Source organism: Siphateles boraxobius, unplaced genomic scaffold (assembly GCF_051911475.1).
Source record: "Siphateles boraxobius isolate OS27281-9 unplaced genomic scaffold, OSU_SipBor_1 3, whole genome shotgun sequence".
NCBI classification, from domain to species: Eukaryota; Metazoa; Chordata; class Actinopteri; order Cypriniformes; family Leuciscidae; genus Siphateles; species Siphateles boraxobius.
This window is the reverse complement of record NW_027508919.1, coordinates 7,627,318-7,647,310: the sequence shown is the minus strand read 5'-3', so window position 1 is coordinate 7,647,310 and position 19,993 is coordinate 7,627,318. Positions and strand designations below refer to the sequence as shown.

The window sequence follows — 19,993 nt, the reverse complement described above, 5'->3', positions numbered from 1 at the left end:
CATAATGACAGAGAAACCGGCTCTGATTGCTAATGTTAGTAATGACGACTCGCCGTTTTTATTACCCAAACAATTCCTTACCTTTTCAATTCGATGACCCACCTCCTCCATATGAGCTAAAGTAATGTTACTTTGCACGAACATGCATAACTTTGTTTTTAACAAAACATGCATAACTTTTGATTTCGCAACGTTAGACATTTTTTTTTTATCCGATTCCGACACGTTTGTAGCTGCAGCTGTGGTAACTAGAGCAGAGCAGGCAATCCGGATGCCGCTACACTACTTACTTCGTGATTGGTAGATGGAGACTGGCGCTTCAGACCAAAACACAACATGACAACATCAACATCAGTTGAGGGCTGCAACTTCACTTTTTAAATAACAATATCCTGGCCGGACTACTCTTGTCAGTGATATAAGTATTTGAAATGAACATGATTTCTTAATGTCTAGTGACATATCAGGGCCATTTTATGATTAATTGAAATAAATGTCTTACATACAGCTCCTTTAAATATGAAGCAAAAGACCGCGAACTTCAAACACATCCCAGAATAGAAAAAAAGCCCCTGATCTTTTTGAAGATTCACTCACGCAATAGGCGTCAAACAATATAGATTTTAATATAAATTCTTTCACTTTGTTTGCCCTAGCCTATGATGAAAAAGAGAAAAGAATGTTTTAAAGCCCTATCTTTTCCGGCCAGCAGGTGGACTGTCAGCCGGCAGGTTAATAAACCGTTATGATTCAAAGAGCTGATAAGGTAATAAAGATGTTCAGTGAAACTGATAACATGTGCATAAAAACTGTGCACACTTTACTATGTGACCTTTAAATGTATAGCCTGTAAGGTAAAATGGAAAATTTTGGAACTGCTTGTTTTCTATTTAAGGACTACGGGAGTTATTCTTTTAAATGTGTGTGTGCATCTGGTTCAGTCTGCTTATAGGACTTTTAATGTTCTAGCTGGTGGCCGTAAAATTGAACGTCCCGGTTTTAAACTGTGTGCACTCTGTGAACTTCTGATGATCGAGAAATAGAATGGACATGTTCCTCCAGTGGCTTTGAAAGAGAAAGATAATTAAAATAACTGACAGCAAGATGACTCTAATTAAAATACCAGGACTGCCTTTGCACCTTACAGTAGGCTGTAAGTAATGATATGTCCTATGGAAACCAGTACAACATCTGTTAAGAACCTGAATGGTGCTTAAACATGATTAGCTAGATAAACAATAATACTATGCATGCAATATACAGTATATTTAGATTTTGTACAAAAAGCAGCAGTTGTTAAAATACATTTTCAGATGCAACATTTTCCGTTTAACAGAAAAAAGCATTTTAAACATTGAATAGCTGCTGATATTTATTTTTTGTAACAATGTGTCGTGTTTTGTGTGATGTTCACCTAACTTTCCCACCTCATAGAAGAAAATTAGAATGTGAATATATTCTAGAATGTGATAACCCATGTATTCATGGCATGTACTGTATCAGCCCCACAAGATAGAAATTATATTTATAAATGAATTCATATTATAGGGCATTTGTGTTGATGATGATTGTTGAATAACACAGAATGTATGTAGGAGAAATAATATATGTAAGCTATTAAAAATAGGCCTATCACCATTGGAATGAGTGAATTTCCTTACGTCATACTTCTTGACACCCATAGCACATTCTCCCACCTGTGAATCATTTGAGTTTTGCGCAAAGCAATATATAACAGCTTCATCACTGACAAACACTTTCTGATATAGTGAGTTGAGGAAGTATTGCATTCGAACCGTGAAGTGCCAGGAATGTCTATTTTATTTGTCATCTTTACATTCATAGAATTAAAGGTAGTCTCTTTGAAATACTTCTCACAAAAACAGAATCTTCTCGAGGGAAACATAAAAATATTCTCTACATTTGGTGGGTTGGCAATGTCGAAAACAATATTTGTAAATGATCACAGATGTAGATTACACACTTCCACATGTAAGAGAGGAGCACTGTGGGAGTCTCACTAATGGGGTTTTATTAATTAGGCGACAGCTCTTTTAAATGTGTCCCCTATGCAAAGTCATCACAACATAAAACCCTTAAGTCCATGAACTGCTTAAAGGTCTTAATTATAACCTTCAAATAACATCTGGGTTACTTACTACAACATGTCCCTAACGAGGGACATCAAAAACGAGACCGGAACAGAACCGTACAAGACCAAAACACAACAGACAAGACAGGCAGATAAAAAAAAAAACAGAGACAACAAGGGGAGGGAAGCCAAGACAGAGCCAGCATTATACTCCATACAGTTCTTAACAGAGACCAGGGTGGGACGGGAGGGTTGTGCCAGGGAAGCTCAGGCGGGTCTGGATTCCTGGCTGAGGGCCAGGGCAGAACTGGAGGGACAGACCAGGCGGGCTCCGGCGGATCTAGAATCCTGGCTGAGGACCAGGGCAGAACTGGAGGGACAGACCAGGCGGGCTCCGGCGGATCTAGAATCCTGTCTGAGGACCAGGGCAGTGCTAGAGGGAGAGACCAGGGAGACTCCAGCAGGTCTGGAGGCTTGGCAGGCGTCCAGGGTGGGGCCTACACTTCAGGGGGCGAGACGGCAATCTTGTCCGAAGACACAGGCATGGGAGGCTACCATCTTGTCCGAAGACACAGGCGTGGAGGATGCCATCTTGTCCGAAGACACAGGCACGGTTGACCTGGCGTGAACAGTCGCAAGCTCGGCAAGAGCGAGGAGGTGTGGGAATAACCGCCTCTGGGGGCTCTGCAGCTTCTTCAGCCACCACAGGATAGGAGGCAGATGGGTCGAACCTTTTCTTCCTCCCTCTCCCAGAAGGGGTCATCAGAGGACCAGGGACTTGGCAGTTTGTGAGGTAAATGGGAGGTGGGCCAAGAGGCGGAAGGCCACCCTCCCATCCGCGTCCCTCTCCCCGATGCTAAACATACCCTACAAACTGCCAGAATGACAGTATCCCAGGCAGGCATTTCCCACGCAGGCACAGGCTCATTAATGCTGGTATTGAATCTGTCCTTTAGCACTGTGTCGCTGATGTTGAGCCCCTCCGCTAAATACAGGAACTGGTAAGCAAGCTCCTTCACACTTTTCTCCTCTTGCCGAAGAGGAAGGAACTTGCTACGTTTCTCCACCATCTGATGAGCGGAGGGGTAGGGAGATGGAAAAAGGTAGATACCCATTGTTTTGCTGAGTTCTCAGTTGTCTGGTTCGTTCTGTCACGGTCTGGGTTGGAGGAAAGGAGCGAGGACTCAAGTGCACAAACAATGGGTATTTATTAATTAATAAAAAATAAAACAAAACACAAACAAAAACTATCCCATGGGGGAAAACAAGACAGGCATCAAGGGATTCCAACTGGACTTCAGTACAAGAAACACACAGGAACATAGACAACAAACCAGCACAGGGTTGCAAACACAGGGAGACTAAATTGGGAAGCAAACAAAATAGGGTAACGAGGGAAGGCAGGTGGGGCAAATGAATCAATAATCAGGTAACAAGATGGGAGGGGCCAGACAATCAACCGGAGAGCACATGGAAACACCTGATAAGCCATGTGCTCACAACAAACAGGATTATAACACAAGCACATGACAAACTGGGAGTGTCAGAGCTCTGTGAAATTCATCCCACTACATCTTTATATATAACTCCCTGAATGAAGATGGCATTGTGTGTGCAGGCAGAAAGTTTCAGATTAAAATACTCAAATATGAATGACCAAATATAATGCACAGGTTTCTATTTGTAAAGTGAGTTATTTCAATAAAATCTGTGAACTAGACCCTCTAATGATCCAAGAATAAAAACAAGGTAACAGAGTGGACATTATCACTTCGTTCCCCCAGTTGTTTTTTAAGAGAAAGATAATTAAAATGACTGACAGATGTCTCTAATTAAAACACCAAGACTGCATTTGCACCTCACAGTAATGATATGTCCTATGGAAACCAAAGAGCTCCTACAACATTTGTTAAGAACCTTTGGTGCTCGAACCTTTGGCTAGATAAAAATAATTCTATACAATATACATTTTATACAAAAAGCAGCAGTCATTTACATGCTACACACATTTTCAGATGGATAAGAAACATGTTTTAAACACTGAATAGCTGCACACCACATTGAAAAGACAAGATGTTAATCAATACAACAGACAGGGGCAAAAGTTGAATGTATATCGCAGGCTGATGGTAAAACATATTAATCAGCCATGTCTTTTAAGACCCTGCATGAGTCACTACTTGTAAACAAACTGATTAAGCCTTATCAATGGCTTATCAATACAATACAATCAGATGAATTGTGCTGTTATGTCCCTGTTGAAAAGATCCTCTTTGCTGGCCACTAGCTGTATGTTGTATTTTGGATGCTTGTGTGCTGATGCAGTCAACATTTGCTAACCTATGTTGTTACAAACTTATACGATGTTCTTGCTTTTCAGCTTTTTTTGCCTATACAATGAAAGTCAGTGGGGTCCAAAAGTTTCAGCGCTCCAGTGGTTTTATCCAAGGTGCTTCTTTTATATCCTTTTTGAACTTAAATATTTTTATTTTTATTGTCATACAATCCATTTTAATTTAGTTAAAATGTTAGCAATTAAGTTTTGTATGTCATTTTATTCGTTTTTCGTTAATGTCTATATAGTTTTGAATAAAAAAAAACTTTTGATTTTTTTTATTATTATTTTTTTTTTTTTATTGTTATTTCAGTACACCAAGATAAGCTAAATGATTATGAGAAAGTTTGCATTGGAAACTTTGGAAAGATGGATTGCAATCTGAAATCAGCTTAATTTTGTTGTATTTTATTCAATGTTTATCTAATTTCAAGTAACATTTTTTTTTATAGGCTTAGTTTTAGTTTAGTTAACTATAAAAGCCCTGTTTTAGACCCATTTGACATTCATTTTATGGACAAAAACACACACAAAATATTATTTTGCGTTCTGCAGAAGAAAGAAAATCAAACGAGTTGGAATGACATGAGGCTGAGTAAATTAGAATTAGAATTTTTGCCTGAACAATCACTTTGACCAGCAGTTCTCCTTTGATAAACCAGCTAGACCAGCACAAACCAGCAGGGGTTGCAAACATCTTGCTCACTGTCTTAGTCTCTTTTTGTCATTGACACACACACACACACACACACACACACACACACAGACACAGACACAGACACACACACACACACACACACACACACACACACACACACACACACACACACACACACACACACACACACACACACACACACACACACACACTCAGTGCATCATTATTATCCCTGCATGGAGACATCCACAAAATTAAATTAATGTATGTGCTGTCGGATGCCGATGGCAGGACCACATCAGACCACATCTGTCCCGTTTGGCCCCTCCACGTGAAGTAACTGGGTGGTCCCGGAGTTGTGTGACATTTCAGATGGATGTGCCAGGTAGTCCGGGGAGCAAATGGTGTGGCTGTTTTCCTGCAGAGGCCACATTTCCTGCCAGGTAAAGGAAGGTAGATGAGGCGGATGGCTGCTGAGCAGGGGTCTCTGCAGCCTGTAGTTGGACCACACCTGCAGCAGTGTCTCTTTAAAGGGCCGTGTAGTCAGCGTGTACAAGATGGGGTTCAGAGCGCTGTTGATCGGCAGAATGAAGATGACAACCCACGAGCTGATGGTTCCTATAGAGGGTTCAATTCAGAAGAGTAATGGGGAGGAAAATTATGCATTGAGGGTTGATATCTCATGTCATTTTTTTGCTGATTGCTTTTCTTTGAAAAATCATATTCAACAAGGCAGTCCACTTCTCAACTGGGCATGAATTATCTCTGGAAATATCATAATTCAAAGAGAGGATGGGAACAAAAACTATAATATTCCATTTAAATGTCCTAGAAAGTAATCAAAGTGAAACAGAGTCATTTGCCCAGCCATTGATGAATATTATGTGAATGAAGAGAGCATTAAATGTTTTTGAATATCGAACATACTTTAAAGGCAAAGTTCATCAAAAAAAAGTAATTATCTACCCTCATGCAGTTCAAAATCTGTGGGATGTGTTCACACTTGTAGTAAGTGTAGACTCGGAAATTAAGCTTTTTCCCCGTTGTAGTTTAATTCACAGGACCGGACCAGTTATTTTGCCAAGAGATCTCTTTTTTTTTTTTTTTTATGTCGAGACATAGGAGAGAAAGACAATTTTCTGGAGAGATGGTCTTCATTACAGCTTTCTCTTGGGTTTTATATGCTGCTGACATTACCAGAGTAACGTCTGGTTTCTATTTAAAATGGAATGTACTGTATAGCGAATCGTTAAGTCAACATATGCGTTGAAGCTTACACTGCCACATACTATGTCTCTGACTCCCCCACATGTTCATGCAATCTACTGTCTTTCTCGTGCACTTCACAAGATAATACAACTGATTATAATATTAAATAATACAAAATTGAGTCTTCATTCAATTCGCTTGGTCCAGACCAAAGGAAAAGCCCTGTTCCACTTAGCGTTAAAATTGGCATTTTTAATACCGAACCTAAAGGCATAATGATACATTCACAACTTGATTCATCGGCTTTTACAACATATATGCAGAGTATGTGCGTAGCCTTCATGGTATTTTGACCAGCTGAAAACTCGTGAAGAGCTTATAAAATAGAGATAAGAGTCAAGAGTCAAAACAGTGGCAGGAATCCCTCCATCACACACACAAACGAAGATCTGCTATGAGGAGATGCAGATCTGATGCCTGTGCTGAACTATGATGGCCCACATCGTGACTATGACGAGGAAAAACGGGTATGCTTGAGCATTCTGTCCTTTTTATGGTCGCATCTTGTGTTTTTTTTTGTCTCGTTTACATGTCTTTGGTCCATGTTGAGTTTATATTTAATTCAAACCGAACTAGAATTGGTTTGGAAGCGAACAGAGACCCATCTTTTCAGCAGTCTCGGCCCCTTGTTTGGTGTCCACTGGGGTTCGGATGGCAGCGTTCACACTTATTCAAATGAACCGCACTAACGGAGCATTAGCAACAGTTTTTTTTTAATCAAACCAAACCTGCCAAGTGTGAACACTTCCTAAGACTTGCTTTCTTCAGTGCCACACAAAAGGTGAATATTAAAAAAAAAGAAAAAAGTCTTCTTAAGACATATGACGGCTTTGCATGAGGAACTGATATTCTGATATTCAAGTCATTCATGAAAGAAGTAGAGTTGTCCAATTTGTGAACAAATCTGTGCGAATGTTTTATTCATTCAGTTTTAGCAGGTATTCACTAAGGAGGGGAAGATCATCAATGAATGACAACTCTTTTGGAGTTTCTCATACAAATCTATGATTTCCATTGCACGAGAGTAGATGTTAAAACTTCATGCTGATTTGTACTCGGCTTTCGCCAAGATAAGCACCAACTAAGACGTAGCTTTACAGTAATCTATACTACATCCTACTACATCCATTTACGCTTCTTTACATATGGTGATGTGAATCTCCTTCTGTCTGATATTAATAGCTGCAGTGTATTTTGCGCTTCAGCACACACAAAGGCTGCAACCACAGTGCGGTCTCCCCATGACAACCGTCTGGATTGAGCTGAGTAGGGGACATCTCTAGGGTCTTCAAGTGGGCACCTTCCGTCCTCAGTGTTTTGTCGACTAGCCCACGACACCTCAAGAGGGCTCGACAGTGACTCTGGCGTCCCAGAGTCACCCCCCTCTGTCCCCTACTCAACTCAGCCCAGCTTACTAACCTTTACATCCTTCCTGCTGCTGAGGTTGCTCCTTCCTCATAGGCCAAACCACAATCTCTCTCTCCGCAACCCGACCATACGCGCCAACCCGTTTGACTAAGGCTGTCGAGCCCCACTGCGGACGCTAAAGCGGTCAGTGGTAACGGTTCCGCATGGCATACTACCGTAAAACACAATATCTGTCCAAACACCAATCCTCATTCACGCAAAATACACAGGAACGTAACTGTAATTACTATGCAAACTATACAAATAAACCAACTGACTCAAGTTTTTCAAGAATTGTACGAAACCGTAGCGTGGCGGCCTGTACACAGCCAGCTAGAATCTTTCCGTCTCAACCACAGCCAGTTGCTGCTCCTCTCTGCTGCTTCAGATAAGTTCTTTACTGTGCGATGCAACACTTGGCCACTGAATCCGACGTCTCTGAGGAACCGGGTTGTGGAGTGTGCCACAAATCCTCGACAACCCACTTCCACTGGATAAACTCGGACTCTCTTTCCTCGCAGTTCTACTTCAGTGGCCAGCTGAGCATACCGCAGTTTCTTCCTATCATATGCCTCATCTACTGTATCCTCCCATGGCACTGTTAACTCTATCAGTTGAACAATGTGTGCTGATCCAGACCACAAAACAATATCTGGTCGTAGGTTAGTGGTGGCAATCTCAGGTGGAAAAATAAGCCGTTGATCAAGATAAGCCAGCATCTTCCAGTCCCTAGCAGCTTCCAGTTGTCCTGGGCGAGAATTGGTTTTAACACCTTTTCTTGGTGGTTGCTCGCCTGGGCGGAGGAATATTGTCTTCTGCGTGTAATGTATAGAACAGGTGGCAACTTATTGGTCATGTTACGCTTGTCTTTTATAATATCACTTCAGATTGGAATGTGGTCATATGAACTATGTTTATGACAGTTTTATGATGCTTTTGCATCATCTTTGAAGCTTCAAATCTCCAGCCATCATTCATTGTGATTATATGCAAAATAAAATTATTATTGAAAATGTCCCTTTTTGTGTTCCATGGAAGAAAGAAATGCATACAGGTCTGTAACAACATGAGGGAGAGCACTGTACAGAGACAAGTACAAGCACAAGTACACTGTACTTTTTCTAGCCCTGGATTTTAATGTCAAGTAAAGTTTTGCATGCCCTCTCTGTTACTTGGACATGTTTGGACCCCTTTAACCTTTTCAATACTTATAGACACTGAAGTTAAATAAAAGAGCATGATGAATTTAAAAAAGCTGAAAAAAGATTCTGCTTTGGCTCAATTTCAGACTTATCCTAAAAAAAAATCAATAGCCCTGAAGACTTCAGATGGCCTCGCGAGGCACTTACCGGGGATTTCGACCTCCATTAGAGAAAGAATCTTGAGGATGAAAATGGGAATCCAGCACAGCGAATCGGTGATGACAATGGAGAAGAAGCGTTTGGCAATGGTCAGCTCTTTCTTAATGTGGTTGGTGTATTTGGTCGTCTGTGTTCCTGTTCTCTGGATATTGTAAAACATGCTTCCATAAGAGAGAACGATGATGAGAAAAGCCACCAGATTGAGACCTATTTGGAATCAGGATATGTTTTTAAAATGACATAACAGTGAAAATTGTTCATCCATGTTAAGGATGACTTCAATACAAAACATAAGCACCACAACAATACACTTTAAACACCTTTCAGGTCAAAAAAGATGAAGTTGTTGTTAAAATGAATGGACTTGCTGGACCCCACCAAATTTCTTCAATGCTCTCTCAATAACCTATGTTCCCTGCTGTCCTTTCTTCCAATCTAAATTTAGACCTTTCGATATGACCTCTATCAAATTGACAATTTCCCAACCAGGAACAAAAGAGTCCAACAACTCTGACTGCTGTTAAAACAGGAAAGCTTGTAAAAAAAAAATAGAAGTAAATGTTTGAAGGGGGAATCTGGAAAAAGGGCAAAAGACTGTATCTAATTTTTTTTAATATAATTTGTCTTTCTCTAACTGTAAATTATGTATCAAAATAAAATAAATATAAAATTTTGATTGATTTATATATGAATATTTTGAAATAGATAAATAAAACAAAGCAACATATTAGAAGGATTTATGAAGGATCATGTGACAATGAAGACTGGGGTAATGGCTGCTTAAAAAAAATTAAAGGTAGGGTAGGCAATTTTTTATAAACACTTTTTTATATACTGGTTGAAACTCTCTTCACATCCTGATAGTAATCAATAATAGAAGTGGTCTGAATGCAATGATACAATGTCCTTCGTTCCTGTCAACATGTATTTCCATACCTCTGTAAGTTGTTTACGTTCATTATTATTGTAATGTTATTTACTTTGAGACATGAGGTAATTTAACACAGTCTTTCGTGATGCTTTGCCGACTCTGCTGTGTGTTCATGTGTTTTGAAGGAGGTGTGGCTTTGGAGACACTCTGAAGGGAGGATGGAATCTTATGCTTTCAAAGCTAGCTTGCTATTGCTAGCCTCTCCTCGTTTGCCTACCCTACCTTTAAAATAGAAAACAGTTATTTTAAATTTAATAATATTGCATATATATATATAAAATTAATAAATATGCTGAAATATATACACACACAGAATTTTTTAAAGTTGAAAATTAAGTATTTTTTGTTGATTAATAACCTCAGAGCTCATGGTATGTCTGTCTTAAAAGATTTATACAGAATCATCAAATGTATTATTTTGTGGAGAAAATGCCTGAGCTTTTTATTGCCAGAACCTGACAGTTGTCCAAAAGAACATATTTTCAACAAAATTAAGGGATTCTCACATACCCAGAAAGATCACAATGGAGTAGATTTGGGCTCCGAGAGTCTCTGGCTGCTCAGAGTGCAGAGGGAAACAAACCCCATTGGTTCCATAGAAGTTTTTAAAAACCCCTTTAAAGACCAGTGGCAGGAAAGCAATAATAAAGCCCAAGATCCAGATGACAACCAAAATGGTAACAGTGCGTCTGCGGCCAGGGGTCAGGTACCGGAACGGGTAGACAATGCAGATGTATTTCTCCAGGGTGAGGTATGTGAGGAGCAGCACTGACACCTCTGTTGACAGCATGGCTAGAGATCCAATCACCTGACAGGGTACACTATCCATCCAGGCCTGAGCGTGACGGTTATACTCGCCTCGGAACTTCAGGTCATAAGCGCCAATCATGAAGAGGTAGACACCCATCAGACCATCTGCACCTGTGTAGCACAGAACAGAGAATGAACTTGTAAGCTAGACAAATACGGATGAGGTTAACACATCTTTTTACTTATGTATTTTACATTTCAGGAAATACAGCTTTAATAAAAAAAAGGAAAAAAAGTTTCATGTTTGAGTGTGTGTTTCTCCAACTACCTGCACTATTCTTTTAAAATATTTATTGATTTACATATTAATATTTTTAAATAAATAAAAACTTAACCAACATATTAGAATGTTGTTGTTTTTTTGACACAACAAAACAGTTTTCTTTTTTGCAGCACAGGTTGCATCAACCAAGCACAATGTATAATAAAAACTTGATGAAATCCTTTATTAAAAAGACTTTGTTACCAGTCTGCCACTTTCCACGTCTCACTCTTCTCCGAAATGTATGCTACACTATTTGATTTATTTATTCAAAAACAAGGCAAGAATAGGCTACTTTTTATTAATGTAACTAATGTGACAGCACAGCCGCATTTCATATTTTCCTAATGTCTTGTACCGTTAAACATGTTATAATGTGGATGAATAATCATAAGCAAATGATATGCAGATGAGCATATGCATAGTAAAACTAGGCGTTGTAAGCTCCATATATGGTTGTTTCGGGGAGGAGACGGATGTGCGCACAATCTTCCGCTAGCTTGGTATTTATAAAGTGAATTCTGCGCAGGTTCTGGCGTACGAATGGTTTTATAAGTCTGAATATTTTTTTGAGTAGGCCATTTTTAGCTTTCTGGCCCACGTACACTTTTAGTAAGGATCCTACGCACAGTTTTATAAATGAGGCCCCAGACCACATGTTGTGGTATTTTTCAATTCAATTCACATTTATTTGTATAGTGCTTTCACAATACATATTGTTTCAAAGCAGCTTTAACGATAATACAAGTGGAAACTTTTATTCAGCGAAGATCCATTAAATTGATCAAAACTGACAGTAAAGGCGTTTGTAATATTATTAAGGGTATCTATTTCAAATCAGCATATTAGAATGATTTCTAAAGGATCATGTTACACTGCAGACTGGAGTAAAGATGCTGAAAATTCAGCTCTGTTATCAAAATAATAAATTATGTTTTAAAATATTTTAAAATAAATAAATAAATATTAATTATAAATTTTTATTTTTATTATTTAATTATTCTATTTTAATTAAAAATTTAATTATAAAATAATAAATAGTTATTTAAAGCTTTATTGTAAGGCTATTTAAGCCTTGGTGAGCATAAGAGAAAAAAATCCTTAAAAAATCATACTGAACACAAACTTTTGAACAATAGTGTATATATGCATGTATACAAGTAGAATACACAAATAAAATATATTATTATATGATCATTTATAAATATTTTGAGTTGTAGTTCAGTAATGGCAGCGGAGAAAGATGCGAGTGAAGCCATTCAGTCAAGTGGTTTTTAAGATTGTGGCTGATCAGTGTATGTTAGTAGGTGAATGTAAAAAAGGACTGAAATATATATGTAAAAAAAAAAAAACCTGTAAATGTTGCTACATCTAAGTGTTGTCATCCACACTTCAAAGTGAACACTCTGAACAATTGATTTCCATGTATTTTGAATTAGGCTACACACTCATCTGAACTGCCCATGGCAGCGGTCTCTGGAGCATACAGATGCCCAGTGCACAACTTTGATATCCTCTTATTTAGCCCATATCAAAGGACAGAAATTAAAGAACTGCTTTTCTTTTCATGGCTCGTGATTTCCTATGAGAAAAGGCTATAGTGTGCGCACTATGAATTAGGAAAGTTTTAATGAAACACAGCATTTGCTTCATCCATCAGTGGTCAGTTTGAATGGGTGACCTCATATGTGCGATAAAAAGTGGGACGTGGTGGTACTTCAGTCAAAAGTGAACACTGCCGGGGTAAAAACAGACTCTGAATGCTGTTGGCCAGCTAAAAATTGCCCTCATGCTATCAGCCTGTTTCTCTAAATTTATCTGAATGAGAAATCTTGAATCACACAAAGCACTTTGCGGTTAATCAATGTTAGGCTAAACAGTATTTTATGGAATCTTGTTTCCGACACATAATAAAAAAAAAAGATAAAAGGTAATTGTAACTTTTTATCTCACAATTCTGATATTTTTCTCAGAATTGCAAATTTTTATTTTGCAATTCAGATTTTAGAACTCAAAACTGCTTGTTTATTTCTTAAAATTTTGGGAAAAAAATTCTCACAATTCTTCTTGCAATTTTGAGTTTATTATTACTTTGATTACTTTTTTGGATAATTTTATGAACTTGTAAGAAAAATACACAATTACCTTTTTTATTCTGAGGTGGAAACAAGCTTCCATAGTATTTCGATTTTTTTAAAAACACCAAAAAAGAAAGTTGCATGAGACTAATTATGTGTGAAATTGCTTTTGCTAGGAGATGATGAGCAGTGCACTGCAACCTTAAACTCTGTGTAAAGTGTCCAATCTATTCAGACAAAGTGGAATTAAGTGGACACTTAAGTCACACTTTAAAATGACACTGCATGGTATTTTGCATTTAATCTTACAGCATAAAGAGATGATGCACATGGCGTGGAGCTTGTTCTCCGAGCGAATGTAGGATCGCATGCAGATCACAAAGATGTTGCCGAAGCATGTCGTTGCCGAGACAACCCAGACAAAGACACGCAGCACGATGTTTGCCAAAAGGTCCTCGAAAGATGAAATGCCATCAGTGTTGGGCTTGCAGCTGCGGACGTGAGGCGCATAGCCACAGTACTGAAACTTTTTAAAGTAGCTGAAAAGAAAAAAGAAAGAAGCACAAATGACAAACATAATCAGATCATCATTCCGGTCCTGTCACGACATGGCTACGAATATTGATTCATCTATGCTCAAATAGTGTCAAGTCTGAATCCATCCATCCATCGAATTTGAGAGATAAAAGATTAAATCATTTTAACAGTAAAAAATCTATCTATCTATCTATCTATCTATCTATCTATCTATCTATCTATCTATCTATCTATCTATCTATCTATCTATCTATCTATCTATCTATCTATCTATCTATCTATCTATCTAATTATCTATCTATCTATCTATCTATCTATCTATCTATCTATCTATCTATCTATCTATCTATCTATCACCGCATTTTGCTGTCAACCAACCTGTCCTAGGTGAGAAGGTTTTTATAAAGGGGAAGCCAAAGGACGAGAGAAGAGAATCACACTGAACAGAACTGATATAGAACCAAAAAGCAATTCTTTTTTGTTGAATTTCACAGTCAACAAAAAAAGCACAAGAGGAAGCATAATTACTTGCAAAATTCATTGAGTGTTCTCATTTTTCACAGTGTAATTTATATACTGCAAGATGTGCAAAGCAGAAAGACACAACACTGGGTCTTCAAGTAGCTGGAAAGATTGACAAGGGAATTGCAAACACTCCAATATATATTCCAAACACCCTTGCATGTTTTTTTTTCACGTTTTCAGGCGATACATCGTAATCACTCCCAATAACTACACCAGGCCATGGGAGAAAATGATTACCATGAATAATTAATAGAATACAAAATATTAGAGTCAATTTCTGGGATGAGAACTAAAGAGTTTGTCTTTAGATTTTTTTTAATGAGGATATTCCAGACATTACAAAACATCTCCATCTGCCATCGTTTGTTTAATGTTTTAAAGTACGAATAATTATAGAGATGTTCAGTTAGGCATTTCAATCAGAATATCTTGAACATCAATCTCAAAACTTTATTTAAACATTAAAAACCGAATCATTCTCAATGATAACTTTAGAAAATAGAGATTTCAATCAAGTTTCAGGAACTGAGCAAGCAGAATCTAAAGCATTTTGATATTAAAACTTTCAAAAAGCAGCACTCACATGTGAGTCAGGTTCTTGAGAGGTTCAAACATCCTTCTGTGGATGTTCCCAATTTCGATTCCCTCAATGCTCCTGTGACACAAAAAGCTTTCTCTCAGGGTTCACTCTTTAGAAAACCACCATCATTTGCATTTCAGTATTCACACCTCTTTTTCCTACAACTATGCAGTTTTGTGCCCAAGATGTTATCTGGAAGCCTTTGAAGCATGACCTAAAAGCAGATCGTTTTTGTGCTGTTGAGTAGAGACGAAGGCAATGTTCACCGCGTGAAGTTTGGGTAAGACCATTGTACTGTGCTGAAAGTGGCCCGCAAACAGCACATTATTATAATTGCAAGGTTTTCCTGTGGTGTCTCATGTGAATGTGCCTTTTTTTTCGGAGAGGTATAAAAGGGGAAGAGGGTTTGTGTGTGTCTTAGTTTAGTCAATATTCACTGTGGAAAGTTACAAAATGGATAACATTACTTGCTGCATCTATAAAACAAACTTCAGCCTTCCTCTATTTCAGCTTCAAAACCTTACAGTTCATCATTATAGAAAATTATAAGACGACTTACAGTGACTTTAACTTATGCAGCTTGTCAAAGTGGTCCACTTGGAGGTCCATGATAGGGTTATATGAAATATTCCTACAGACAAATAAAAGGCATGAGTCAACTGAAAAATCACAAAATATAAAATGAAATATTGTGCAAAAGCCAATTCACACTGCATTGACAGACGGCAAAAGAGACTCCTTCAGGTTTTGACGGATCGGTGTGTTACCCTTGTCAGCGTCTTTTGGTGTTGGTCGGTGTGGCGAGGGGGGCGTGGTTTAGCGGAGTCTGTAGCGGAGAGAGAGGGCGGAGCCGAGCGGTGGGTAAGTAGGTCAAGTGCAAAATCACGATCACCTGTTTCTGATTGCAGTAATTGGCGTGGGGAGATCGCATAAAAGCCGGCTGGAGTGAGAGACGGGAAAGGAGAAGGAATGGGTGCTCGTGCACGGAAATGGACTGAGAATTAATGGACTGAGCTAATTTAATATTGGAAAGAGAGTTTGAACGTTGCTATAGAGTGTTCTATGGTGAAGGCGCACCTCGCGCATATTTCCTGTTCAAAAACTCTGTTAATAAAATCGTGTACGAGTCCCAGTTACGCCGACCCTTGTCTTCTTCCATCACACCCACACTGAACCAACACTACACTGGTGCCGAAACCCGGGATGGAAGAAGAAGCCGCCGCCAGACAGTCCAGACTTGCGGATGTCATCCACGCGCTCGCGGGTCTCCACCAACAACAACATTAGGCGTTGCTGGCCATGGAAGAACAACAGGAGCGCCGCTTTGAGACGCTCCTTCGAGCCCTGCAGCAGGACCGCGAGCTGTTCCGGAGCTGGATGGACCGGGAGGTTCGGGCCACCCCACCATCACCAGCAACGGCCTCGGGCCCCGCCCGTGCCTCTCAACAAAATGGGTCTACAGGACGACCCAGAGGCTTTCCTGGACCTCTTCGAGAGGTCGGCCGAGGCCTGGGGCTGGCCGCCCGTGAACTGGCCAATGCGGTTGATCCCGTTGCTATCCGGAGAAGCACAGATCGCCGCACAACAGCTGCCAGTCCGGAACCTCCTGGTCTACAAAGACCTCAAACGCGCCATCCTGCAGTGGGTCGGCCGGACCCCGGAGCAGAGCCGACAGCGGTTCCGATCCCTGGAGCTCGGCGAGTCTGGCCGACCCTTCATTTTTGCGCAGCAGCTCCGGGACGCGTGCCGCAAGTGGCTGATGGCCGACGGACGCGACGTCGAGGAAGTCATAGATCAAGTGGTACTGGAGCACTTCGTGGCGCGGCTCCCTCGGAAGACCACGCAGTGGGTCCAGTGCCACCGCCCGGCGTCGCTGACCCAGGCCATCCAATTGGCGGAGGACCAGATGGTGGCGTGCCCAGGGGTCAGCGAACCCCTTTCAGCAGCTTCCTCTCTCTCTCTCTTCCCTCTTCTCTCTCTCCTTCTCCTCCTGTCCCTGTTCCCAGGTCCAGGACTTTCCCACCCAGACCGGGGCCCAGTTGGAGGACAGGACCTGCGGCGGAGCCTGTTCCCGTTACCCGACCACTGTTTAAGGGGGCATCCTCTGGCCCCGGCAACGCTCCACGCCGGTCGCACGTGCCATTGGGGCAGCGGGAAGGTCTGGGCCGGCCTGTTGGCGTTGCGGGGACCCTGGGCACTTTGTCGATCAGTGTCCAGTGATGGAGGTGGGGACACTGGTCAGGGTCCCAGACACACCGCAGGCCGCCCCTGATCAAGCTGGGCTGTACCAAATACCAGTGAATATAAAGGGGGTACTTATCAGGCCTTGGTGGATTCAGGCTGTAACCAAACCTCTATCCATCAAGGCCTGATTCAACCAGAGGCATTGGATAGGAGCCGCATGGTTAAGGTTCGGTGTGTGCACGGGGAGGTGGTGGATTACCCGTTAATGCCAGTCACTATTCAATTTCGGGGCCAAAAGCATAGTGTGGAGGTGGCCGTTAGCCCGCACCTCCGACACCCGCTAATCTTGGGGACTAATCTTGGGGACTCCTGGCCGGGGTTTAAAGTGTTATTGGCACATTTGTGTGCGGGTGCTTCTGGGGGAAAAAGGATGAGGGGGAAGAGAGCGGTCGCTCAGGTTGGAGAGGCTGTGCCGGGGACATCGGTGCCTGTACCAGAGGAACGGAACGCTGTTGAGAGAATGTCACTCTCAGAGCGTGATGACTTTCCTTTGGAACAGTACCGAGACGAGACGCTCAAAAATGCGTTTGACCAAGTCCGTACAATCGACGGACAGCCTCTCCACCCAGATCGGCCACTTTCATATCCTTATTTCGCAATCATAAAAGATAAGTTCTATCGGGTGACCAGGACGCCCAATCAAAGCAAGATACAACTCAGTTATTAGTACCAAAGAGCCGCCGGGAAACGCTTTTCCAGGAGTGTGGCGAGCACACTGTTTCAGTTAATCTCCCGTGTGGGAATCCTGAAACAGATTCTCACCGACCAGGGCACGGCGTTTATGTCACGTACCATTCATGAACTTTACGAATTGTTGGGCATTAAATCGATTCGCACCAGCGTCTATCACCCACAAACGGACGGACTGGTGGAACGATTTAATCGCACGTTGAAATCCATGATTTGTAAGTTCGTGCGGGAAGACGCCAAAAATTGGGATAAGTGGCCAGAACCCCTCTTGTTCGCTGTACGCGAGGTCCCCCAAGCCTCCACGGGGTTTTCCCCCTTTGAGCTTCTCTATGGGCATCAGCCCCGCGGGGTGCTGGACGTGCTTAGAGAAACTTGGGAGGACGGCCCTTCGAATAGCAAAAATGAAATTCAATATGTCATGGACCTGAGAACAAAACTCCACACTTTGGGGCGGCTCTCTATGGAGAATTTGTTACAGGCCCAGGACAAACAAAGTCGGCTGTACAACAGGGGGGCTAGACTACGTGAATTTGCACCGGGAGATAAAGTACTTGCATTACTTCCCACGTCCAGTTCAAAATTACTCGCAAAGTGGCAAGGACCCTTTGAGGTCACACGGTGAGTTGGAGATCTCAACTATGAGGTTATCCGAACATATAGGGAAGGGGCACATCAAATTTACCACCTCTATCTCCTTAAAAAGTGGAATGAGGAGGAGTCAGTGATATTGGCGACGGTGGTGAGCGGGGAGGAGGATCTCGGTCCAGAGGCGAGCTCAAAGTCTCAATCTCTCGCTCTGGCAGTTGGAGGAGATCACCTCTCGCCGTCCCAGCTCACTCATATACGTAATTTACAAGCAGAATTTGCGGATGTGTTCTCGCCCCTGCCTGGTCGGACAAATCTCATTCAGCACCACGTTGAGACCGAACCGGGCGTAGTAGTGCGTAGCCGGCCATATCGCTTACCTGAACATAAAAAGAAAATAGTTCAGGATGAATTAGAAGCTATGCTGGACATGGGGGTAATAGAAGAATCCAACAGTGATTGGGCAAGCCCGATAGTTTTAGTGCCTAAATCCGACGGCTCGGTCCGATTCTGTGTGGATTATCGCAAGGTGAATGCTGTGTCGAAATTCGACGCGTATCCAATGCCGCGGGTTGGCGAATTACTTGATCGGCTCGGTACCGCTCGTTTTTATTCGACACTGGATTTGACGAAGGGATATTGGCAGATCCCCTTAACTCCAATATCCAAAGAAAAGACCGCTTTCACAACGCCGTTTGGATTACACCAATTTGTTACTCTTCCTTTCGGTTTATCGGGGCTCCAGCGACCTTCCAAGGCCAGATGGACAGAATTCTCCGGCCGCATACTGCATATGCCGCTGCTTACTTGGATGATATTATCGTCTATAGTAATGATTGGCAGCGGCATATGCAGCATTTGCGAGCTGTCCTCAGGACGTTGCGGGAAGCGGGGCTCACGGTCAACTCAATGAAGTGTGCAGTTGGGCGTGTGGAAGTTAGGTATCTGGGTTTCCACTTGGGTCATGGACAGGTGCGTCCCCAAATTGATAAGACGGCAGCAGTTGCGACCTGTCCGAGACCTAAGACCAAAATGGAGGTTAGGCAGTTCCTGGGATAGCGGGATATTACAGAAGGTTTGTGGCTGGTTATTCGGACCTCGCTAGCCCGCTGACTGACCTAACTAAAAAGGAAGCAACAGATACCGTCCAGTGGACGGAGCGGTGTCAGCAGGCCTTTACCCAGGCTGCTTAAAGGCTGCTCTATGTGGCGGTTTTTTTGATTGAACATGTTGAATAGGTGTTTGTTGGGTCTTGGAATGTCGGAGAAGTGATGTACTGTAATCTAGTGACTGTCGGAGTTGGCCGGTGTCTGTCGGTGGAGTGTGAATTGGCTTTGAAACAATCATTTTTGGAGTCGACAACTCGGGTTAAATTAATGGTGCACCTTGGTGTTTGATGATAAACTTTCAAATGTCTTGAATATAGCCAAACAACACAACACAACACAACAACTCCACAAAATATGCTTTGTCTCTGTATTATTGTATTTATTTAAAAATGAATAAAAAAGCATACATTACAGTTCAAAAGTTTGGGGTCAGTGAGATTTTCGAATGCTTTTGAAAGCACCTCGTGTGCTCTTAAAGCACCTCTTTTGTCTCTTATGCTCACCAAGGCTGCATTTATTT

General features: G+C 41.4%; 1 protein-coding gene across 2 annotated transcripts in view; it reads right to left on the bottom strand.

Annotated features, from left to right (window-relative positions):
* Positions 1-5,240: 5,240 nt before the first annotated feature.
* rxfp1 (relaxin family peptide receptor 1) overlaps positions 5,241-19,993 on the bottom strand; it is a 49,364-nt gene continuing 34,611 nt past the window's right edge. For both annotated transcript variants that reach the window (XM_077247699.1, XM_077247700.1), the window contains 6 exons: positions 15,405-15,476; positions 14,849-14,920; positions 13,513-13,742; positions 10,564-10,974; positions 9,111-9,329; positions 5,241-5,703 (listed from right to left, as the gene is read on the bottom strand). In XM_077247699.1, coding sequence (XP_077103814.1) covers positions 5,384-5,703; positions 9,111-9,329; positions 10,564-10,974; positions 13,513-13,742; positions 14,849-14,920; positions 15,405-15,476 — 1,324 coding nt within the window. In that variant the 3' untranslated portion in view covers positions 5,241-5,383. The remainder of the gene's footprint in view (positions 5,704-9,110; positions 9,330-10,563; positions 10,975-13,512; positions 13,743-14,848; positions 14,921-15,404; positions 15,477-19,993) is intronic.